Consider the following 9,575-nt stretch of genomic DNA (forward strand, 5'->3'; position numbering starts at 1 on the left):
CCTACCCCATACACAGCCTACCCACCTACCTACCCCATTCATAGCCTTCTTACCTACCCCATACACAGTGTTCCAACTTACCAACCTCATACACAGCCTACCTACCCCACACACAGCCTTCCCACCTTCCTACCCCATACATAGTCTTCACACCGCTCCTCTTCTGCTTCCTCTCTTTGTAGTTCTCTTCAACTGCGTCCATTTCACCATAGATTAAAATTCAAGCTTCTGTGCTTTGCCTTCAAATCCCTCCACAGTTCTTGTCCCACTTACATTTACTTTTCCACTTACATTTCCACTTACATTTACATTTCCACTTACATTTACATTTCCACTTACCTTTCTGATTTGGTAAAAAACAATACCCCCCTAGCCACTCTCTTCACTCCTCCAATGACCTCCTAATGATTTCCTCATTCATAACCTCATCAAATACAGGTCTCCAAGACTTTTCTAGAATGGTCTTTCTCATCCTATTCAGCTTGCCCCTACTTTCTGTTCATTTAAAGTTGCCCCTAAAACCCAAACTCGCCTACCCGTCTTCTTCTGTCTCTTCAACCCTCACTCACCCACCATTTCATATCCCTCCTCCTATTGTTTGCTGCTCCCCCCTACCTCTTAGATTGTTAGCTCTTTAGGGCAGGTTCCTCCCGTCCTCATGTCACTGTCTGTCTCTGCCATTTGGAACCATTATATTAATGCACAGTGCTGCGTAATATATTGCCATTATATGAATACTGTTTATAAGTATTATATTGATATTAATAATCGTTTCTATGAATTATTGGTGGGAGGAGCACAAACCAGACAGAAATTATACAGCCGGTGTGTTGTTGGAGTGTCATGATTGTACATACCCTCCCAGCATTCAGGTTTTTAGTAAAGCATTCCAAAAATGTGCGCAGAATACCGTTCCCCACCTAGACTGTGTTTGATATAATTGCCCTTAGGCCAGAATTACTCATATAGGAAGCATTGCAAATGACACAATTGTGCTATAAAGGGTGAGGTGTGCATCAGCAGGGCCACCAGGCTTCAGACTGAGATATGTCTCGATGTATGTTCCCTCACACAGGATTATTCACTGGTACCCACAGTGATCTCCGAAGAAGCGCATTGAGTGATCCAACAGCCACTGGACAATCTTCTTTTTGGGCCCAATGGTGGACGTGGTTGGCAGGAGCTCTATTTGATTCAACTGAAACCAGAGCTGAGCTCTGTAATGTGATGATCCAGCCAGTAAAACGCGCCAGAATCTGAATATGCTGATTGATAGAGGAGGAAGGGTCTGCCAACCCTGGAACATGGAGACGGCTCCAACTCCTCCAAGTAAAGAAGAGAGTGGTGAGTTCATGTCGTTAATAACACCATGGTGATCAAATGAAAAGTTCAGAAAAAAATCTGATGAATTATTTTATTACTACTCCGTATCTTATCTCAGGATGATTTTAGACCACAAATATAAAAGTCGCCAACATGCAGAACTTTACTTGCTTAGTAACTAGTATGGATAAGTGAACATGTCCGGGTTCCATTTAATACTATTTCAATGGAAGACAAATAAATATATATAGGATTGATGTCCTCATAAACAATGGAGATACCACTGTGATTGTCTAAGTACTTCATTCTTTCCATATTAGAAATCTAAAATAAAGGTTAGATGGCTTTCCTGAGTACAAAAACAACATGTGGCCCATAGCCAGGTCTGGGGCCAAATGGGAGGATGGGGTTTTTAAGATGTTAGTAAAAGGCCAAGTTGACACACATAAGTAAATAAACAGATTTAATACTTCAGTTATAGAATGCATCAGTCCTTTATTTCAGAAATCTTTACATCACACATTAAGTACATTGGTATAGTGATATAGGAGTCCATCTAAGCGACCAGTTGTTATAATACAAATAAATTCCTTTAATCAGTCCTAGTTAGTCAACGCGTTTCGCAAATAGCTTCCTCAGGGGATACCAAGCCGATTTTGAATTTCAAATCACTTATAAAGTATACTGGAAGAGATTAGATTTACTTGTACGAAGGTACGTGTCTTTATTTAAGGGTAGTAAGTTCAAAGAAGCTCAGGTTTCAAAAAGATTTCGAAAAAAAGGGAAAGATTTCTCGGGTTTGTTAGCACCATGAAGAGTTGAGTTGGGTCAGGGTATTTAATATGTTGTGAATGTTTCAGTTTTACCTGACCGGTTAATATTGCAGAAAGGTACGGGCGTTGTCCCTTCTATAATAATGTGTCATACATTCCTGCTTTCTCCGGGTTACTGGCCACAAAGCTAAGCTTTGCATGAAGAGTATCAGTTTTGGATGCCAGGGAAACCCAACAATCCGGCTTCCTTTGTATGTGTCAGGATGAATAGAGCCCCATGTGCCAGCACTGGAATTACGTCATTCTGGCACGGACAATCATAATAGCTTGAGTATAAGAGGATAAGGAGGCTGTGCCCTGAGATGGAATGTGGACAAGCGAGTCGCAAGCTTTAGTTCTGCTTAAATCCCAACCACAAAGAGAAGTCAAATTCCGATTTTAAGCCTCAGCCTAGGAGGATCCAAGTTATCCCCTGACTGACAGAAACTGATGAAAAAAATACAATGAAGTTGCAGGAACTTGCAGGTAGTGGGACCACAAGATCCTGCACTATACCGTTAGGGTTAGTTACACATTAAACGTCTTTGAACCGTAACTTTTGGCATTTTTACCATATGCAGGTACTAACTTTGTTTATTTTGTTTTCAGAAAAAAATACCTTCAATTGCTTCATTGAAGAACTGGGCCTGAATACGTATACACAACACAAGCTGACACCTTCAGATGCTCTGAGCATCAGTCAAGATGTCTTATCAAATACTCCCTGCCGTTCCAAAACGGACATCCCTTGGCGCTTCCTAAATCAGCTTATGTCAATGGATACCAATGCTAGAAATTAAACAATATGCAGCTCGGAAATGGAGATACAATCAACCCCCAAAAAAGCAAAAGAAGGCACAAGATTTACGTGGGGAGGATCCAAGATCTCAGTTGATATTGGTGTGCGTCCATCAGAACCAATAGAGAATAGCAAGACATATAATTCATTTTCAAAACATGGTGAAAATGAATCACTAACTGTTCACCCACTGGATGTCTTGTGTGCTCTCCTGCATTGTTCAGACGCTTTTCTACAACAAGAAATTGTAACCAGACTATCCATGTGTCAGGTAGCTGTTCCTCTACTCCTCCCCCCGGGTTATGGTACAGAATGCACATTATTGTTGTGGGCAATGAGAGATATTATAAAGCATTTACCATCTCCAACAGGAACTGGAGATTTTATAGAAGAGCATTTGGTGAATATCCCTATGCCACTGATCTCTTTTGTAAGACTTGGGGAATGTAAGAACATTTCCAAATCTAAGCTCCTCAATCAAGTTCTCAGCTTTGACTCACACAGCTCCCGTAATGATTTTGTTCATCACCAAATGAGCTGCGGTAAAGGGTCGAAAAAAATTTCCGATGGGCTGGTAGAGATAACTTGGTTTTTCCCTTCTAAAAACACAGCTCCCCATTGTCCCCAACAACCTTTTGCTGTAGTCAATCTGCACGGTGACATACAGACATACCAGAGACAATTCAAGTTCCTAGCAAGCATTTCTTCTGCCACATTCATTCTTCTTGAAGAAATCCCTGAGAGCTGTGAGTTGTTTATTGAGGGACGTGATCAATTTTATTTCATGTTGGGACACTCATCCCATTGTTTCAGGGATGGTGAGGCAAAACATTTACTTGATGCTTTAAGTTCATTTGGCTTAACCAAACACAGTTTCTTGACGGGCACTGAGCAGAACCCAGAAAGAACAATACAGGAAATCATTAAGAACATTATTAGGACAAACCCTAAGCCAATAAGAATGACTGATATGACTTTAGATTCCGCTTTTGGCTTCATCACTGATGAAAACCAAGTGAATTGTCAATATGCTAAACTGCACAGCCTAGAACTGGCCCATGATATTGTACTTGCAATAAAGTATAATGAAAATGAACTAAAGTCCCAGAAATATTTAAGAGTACAGTTTGCCAATGCTGAAAAAGAGATGTGTCATCTACTACGACAAGGAGCGACCACCATGGAACATATCAAATCAGAAAAAATGTGGAGAAGGTTCAATAGGTACATACTGAGTGATGCTGTGACGGATTTAGTGTATGCTTTTACTTTGATGAGCCAGGCACAGAAACGATATTTTCTAAAATGGATGCAGTTTCATTGTCCCAAAGCTTCTACAAATTCTTTGCTGGAGGAAGCAATGCAGAGGAATATTTTGTATGACTTGGCACACATTTACCAAGCAGAATCCATCATCATCAAAGCAACAGGGAAGATTCCCAGATTATCTGACTTGCCTAAGACAGCTGCAGATCTTTTGTTGGATGGCTTTCCACTGACTCTGATCAGTGAAGAAACCTTTAGCGTACCCTTTCAGTGGATAAATGACGTCCTGAGTGATCTGGTCAACAAGACAAAAGGCCCATGCAGAGTGAGGGTGATATCTGCACTTGGGGTTTGCAATACAGGAAAGTCCACCCTTCTCTACACCATGTTCGGGTTGCAGTTCCAGATCACCAGACCTCAACACACAAAAGGAGCTTTAATGAGTCTTCTAAAAGTGGAAGACGGATTAAAGGGGAAGCTGGACTGTGACTTTGTCTTGGTAATTGACACCGAAGGATTAAGATCCCCCAAGTTGGCTTCTGCAGAGGAGAGATTTGAACATGACAATGCATTGGCAACATTCGTGATTGGGATAAGTGACATTGCCATCATCAATCTATCCAGTGAAAGTCCATCAGACATCATCAATATTTTACAAATTGCAGTTTGTTCATTTCTCAGGATGAAAGATTTGGGTAGAAAACCGACTTTGTATTTTGTACAGAACAAGGTACCATCTTCAGATGGAGACATCAGAAACAAAAGCAACGTTTATGAATATCTAAGTGAAACGATGGATCTAGCTGCCAATGTGGTAAAAAGGGCTGGCTATTTATCATTAAATGATGTATTGAAATGTGACTTTTTAAACAGCCAATGGTTCAACTATATGCCCAGTCTATGGCATAGTGATCCTTTTAATGGATGCATAAATTCTAATTATATCGAGAAAGTCAAGAAGCTAAAACAGCATTTAATTTATACTCTAACCCATGAGCCAATGAAAGGCAGTCTGCGTACTATGCAAGACTTCGTCAATGATATCAAAAGTCTGTGGAACGCTGTAAATCTTGAGCCTATTCTCAGATTTGAGCACATTAAAGATGTAATAATCTACAAAGAACTGTCCAATCTCTACAGGGAAGTAGAATTAAGTATGCACAAAGAAATGTACCAGTGGAAGTCCAAAAAGGAGGAAGAGATTTCAATATCTTTTGGCCTAGACACCTTAAAAAAGGATATGTTGGAACAACTGCAAAAAATAAAACAAGAAAAGATTCAATCTTTTGGATTATCTTTAGATTCCGAGAAAAAACAATTTGAAGGAGAATTTATGGAGAAATTCCAATATCTTAGCCAAGAACTTGAAACATTCTACAAAGAGAAGTGCACTGAAATTTTAATCTTAAGACACGGCATGGAACGGGCAATTGTTGAAGACTTCCGTAGCCAGGAGTGGGACCCCGATGAGCTTGAAGCTAATTTCAATTTTGACTTATACTGCAAAGGCAAAGCAGACCAGTTGGAGTCCTCAATTTTGAAAAACCTTGATATTCTGAATGAATTCATGCAGATCCTCAAAAAGGAGATGGGAGACAGAGGAAGTTTGGTTACGGAAGCTCTTCATAATGTTGAGACGTGGTCAGACCATGCAGGTGAAAGCTTTACTATTAATGAAACACATATAGACCCAACCTGGAATACGAGGAAAGAAGCCAGGGACAATACCAAACCTTGGAGTAAACTGGAGAGTGTCGTTCAGTTTCTGACTAAGAGGTGCATCAAATACGTCCTAACCATGGTTAAATTAAAGAAAGATTATGAGCCGATACATTGCCTGGAGATATTACAAATGATTAACAAAGTGATCAGAAGAGAATCTTTTCCTTTTACTGATCTGTTTGAGGTTGACCTGAAGTTTCAGATCTTGAGAAAAGCATCTGCGGCCTTTCAAACAACACACAATGTTCTTCTCAAAGCAAAAGAAGATAAGTTGTTCCTGGAGAAGGAGAAACCTCTATCTGGGAACTCTTTCAAAACCATAATACAAGACAAACGCAGTGCTAAACGGTTTTGCAACTTTTACCTAAAACCCGCTATTGAACAATTCTTGACGTCTACTCTACAACTTCAAGTTACACAGGATATTGTAAGAACTGTAAGTGCAATCAGAAAAAGCAGAAGTAAATCTCACATTTTAAATGTAGCAAAAAGCGTTGATCTTGTTAGAAAATTCAGCCATTATTTTCCTTTTTGTGATCTGCAGGCCAACGCCATCTCTGCAACCATTGAACTCCTTAGACGGACATTACTACAGCACACAGAGATGGAATATGATAGCGTTGGTGCACTGATGACAGCAGTTTGCAGTGAGTTGGCTACCAAACTTCCTTTATTGGCAATAGATAAAAAAGAATTCCATTTGCATGTCATATCCTCGACCCCACAACAATTTTCCAGCTATGTTGACTTTTTTTTAAGACAGTTGGAAAATAAAATGCAGCTAAATAGGAACGCAATCCGGAATATTATACTCAGAGTATGTGAGAGGATTTCTAGATATAGGAAGAAAAACCAACACAGCACAACCCCTTATGATACTGGATATAAAAGACGTCAAAGAAACCCAAGACCATTTCACCAAAAAAACAAACCAAGGAAAACCATTGGACCCCATTCCCGTCCCAAAAGAGTTCCCATTCAAAGGGTTTATAGAAACATGATGCCCCGGGTATATATCTTTGCTATGAATAATAAAAGGAAATTTCAGCCCCTCCACCCAAGCCAAATGCATTTTTCTACCCATAACCCCTTTGTCTGATGCCCATACGTTAGCCAGGACTGTGGTTGAGTTATTTTAAATTTGTTTTATTTTAAAGTAGAAACAAACCCAATTACTGAAAAGTTATTAGGATTTTGAAAACTGTTTGTAATTGTGCATTGGGGTGCAATTTAAAAGTAATGGCAACTCGCTGTTCATCAAACCTTACTAGGCATTGTCTGAGTCCTACCTCGAATAATCCATGGTGAGCCCACCATGAAAGTTCATTTTAAGCACTTTTTGTTATAGGGTGACAGCTGTCTCTCAGTTGTTACCTTGAGCCTGCTTTATTAAAGCTGTAGAGCATACATTTTCATCAGTAAAGCTGGGTGATCTAGCAAACCTGGTATGGATCTGGTCCAGGATTCAAAACATTTGCAAGCAAATATAGCTAATGACGAAATCCATTCCAGGTTTGCTGGGTCACCCAGCTTCACTTATGAAAGTGTATCCTCTCCAGCCTCGGAGAGCTTTAATAAATCATGTCTCATAACTCCCCGATGGCTGAAAGAGAACTGTAAACTTGAGATCTTCAAATGCTATATTTTTTCAGTTTAGTTATTAAGAGAGTATTTATGTGAAGACTTGTTCAATAAAAAAGATGAAAAAAGTCACTTTGTTTAACGCTAACCTCCAGCCTGTCCATCCATCTTGTATTAGTTGTATGGAATGCAAAAGTCTGGTCACAAGTTCTCCTAAAATTAAAAAGTTCAAACCACATTTATCCAATCATTCTTTTCTAGATTGTTTGATCTCTTATTTAAAAAAAGTTTAAATTAATAAATTATAAAATATTATAAGTCTCGGTGATTCCTGAAGAAGTTGATTGGGATCCGCAAAACTCATAGAATTTTCAACATTCTTCTCATTCTGGCATTGAAAGTCTAAAAATATCAATTAATGTTTTAAGGATGTGTTTTTATGATTGTTCAAATAAAATGTATTTTACTTTTTTGTTTTACATTTTAGTAGATTCGATTTTGAGTTGTTTTTTTTTTTTTGTTTTGTTTTCTACATTGTTAGGTTGTGCTGTCATTTTGGTGAACTTAAACATGGTGTTGGGAAACCTATCATAAAATGTAAATACTTTAATGTGCACAGTACGGGCTGTTTAATATTACCCTCCTTGCAATGTTTGAATATACTGTATCTGATCTATAAACTGGTAACTGGAGTGCCAAAGGATTAAAAAAGCTCTTCCACCCGATTATTCAGTCAACAACTGCCACATCCATTCATAAATCACATACAGAGAACTAACAAAAAATCTACGGGACTTTTCAGGGAGTAATGAATAAATAATCCATTAAATTATTAGTAATTTATTAAAGAAGCAAAATACAGCAAGTTAACATTTCTTATTTATATTTCTAAAACATGTACATAAAAACATTGCTATGTTAAGAAGTATATCTCCAAGCACATAGGTGGAAAAATAATACTCTCCAATCCCTTGACATGCAGATGATTGGGGGAACTATGGTACATACATTGTTTTCTCCACGTTCCATGGAACCAATGTCCGCTTCCTCAGGAGAATATTATGTTGATTGTTCAATCTCTCCTACATACTTATAAATTACCAAGATGCATACATGGCCTCAGGGTGACAGGAAACTTGTAGCACTTAAGCTTTAAAATAAGGCTTTTAAATAACAATTTTTCCATGATTGCATATAAGGTAATTGGCTTTTCCTTGAATTCATACAGAATGCCAAGTGACAACTTAAACCTTATCCACAGTCTACCATGGAATAACTCATCTAGAATCACAAAATGCTCCAGCGCAGCCTTGCACGCCGTCCTCGTGAAATGCGAAGAGAACAATAATCTACCACAGTTCCCCCAATCATCTGCATGTCAAGGGATGGGAGAGTGCCCCATATATTTGGAGACGTACTTCATAAGATGGCAATGTTTTTATGTACATGTTTTAGAAATTTAAGTATTCAATGTTAATTTGCTGGATTGTGCTATTTTAATAAATGACTGTTAATACATTTTTTTTTGTTAGTTCTCTGTACAGCACTGAATGGACAGATACATTGGCCCTGATTTATTAAAGGTCCCCAAGGCTGGAGAGGATACACGTTTTCAGTGAAGCTGGATTTTCTGGATTACTCAGCTTTACTGATGAAAGTTTATCTTCTCCAGGCTTGGTTTGAACAGAATGTTAAATAGTGCAGATATTTGTCTCCATGTGTCCCTACATCTAAACAGTCTAAAGAAGTGTTGTAGACAAAATATATCATGGTAATGCATCAGACACACAGGAGAAAGAAGATTCACATTGCACTGATCAGTTTATTTTTGCTTACTTTTTATTTATTAGTAAAGCAACATTTTCAGATTTTAGCAAACAATTAACAAAAGTACCTATTTCTGGGATCAGATACATTGAATAAACAGAGACTATAATAGTTTGGGGTTTCTTTTACCCAGAAATATTTATTATGTACACTTTAGGTTACAATTACACAGATACACAGCAAACTTTGTGTTTTCCTGAGTCTCTTTGATTGAAAAGCCACACAAGCCATCCATGCAGAGGAGG

The 9,575-nt window shown here is 38.5% G+C and overlaps 1 protein-coding gene across 1 annotated transcript; it reads left to right on the forward strand.

Moving 5' to 3' along the window:
• Positions 1 to 1,132: 1,132 nt before the first annotated feature.
• Positions 1,133 to 7,969, forward strand: LOC140334828 (up-regulator of cell proliferation-like). Its single transcript, XM_072417076.1, has 2 exons — positions 1,133 to 1,344; positions 2,745 to 7,969. Exon 2 carries the CDS (start codon positions 2,954 to 2,956, stop codon positions 7,019 to 7,021), a length of 4,068 nt encoding a protein of 1,355 aa, XP_072273177.1. The 5' UTR covers positions 1,133 to 1,344; positions 2,745 to 2,953; the 3' UTR covers positions 7,022 to 7,969.
• Positions 7,970 to 9,575: the final 1,606 nt, after the last annotated feature.

The sequence above is a fragment of the Pyxicephalus adspersus genome, chromosome 7 (assembly GCF_032062135.1).
Source record: "Pyxicephalus adspersus chromosome 7, UCB_Pads_2.0, whole genome shotgun sequence".
In the NCBI taxonomy this organism is placed as follows: domain Eukaryota; kingdom Metazoa; phylum Chordata; class Amphibia; order Anura; family Pyxicephalidae; genus Pyxicephalus; species Pyxicephalus adspersus.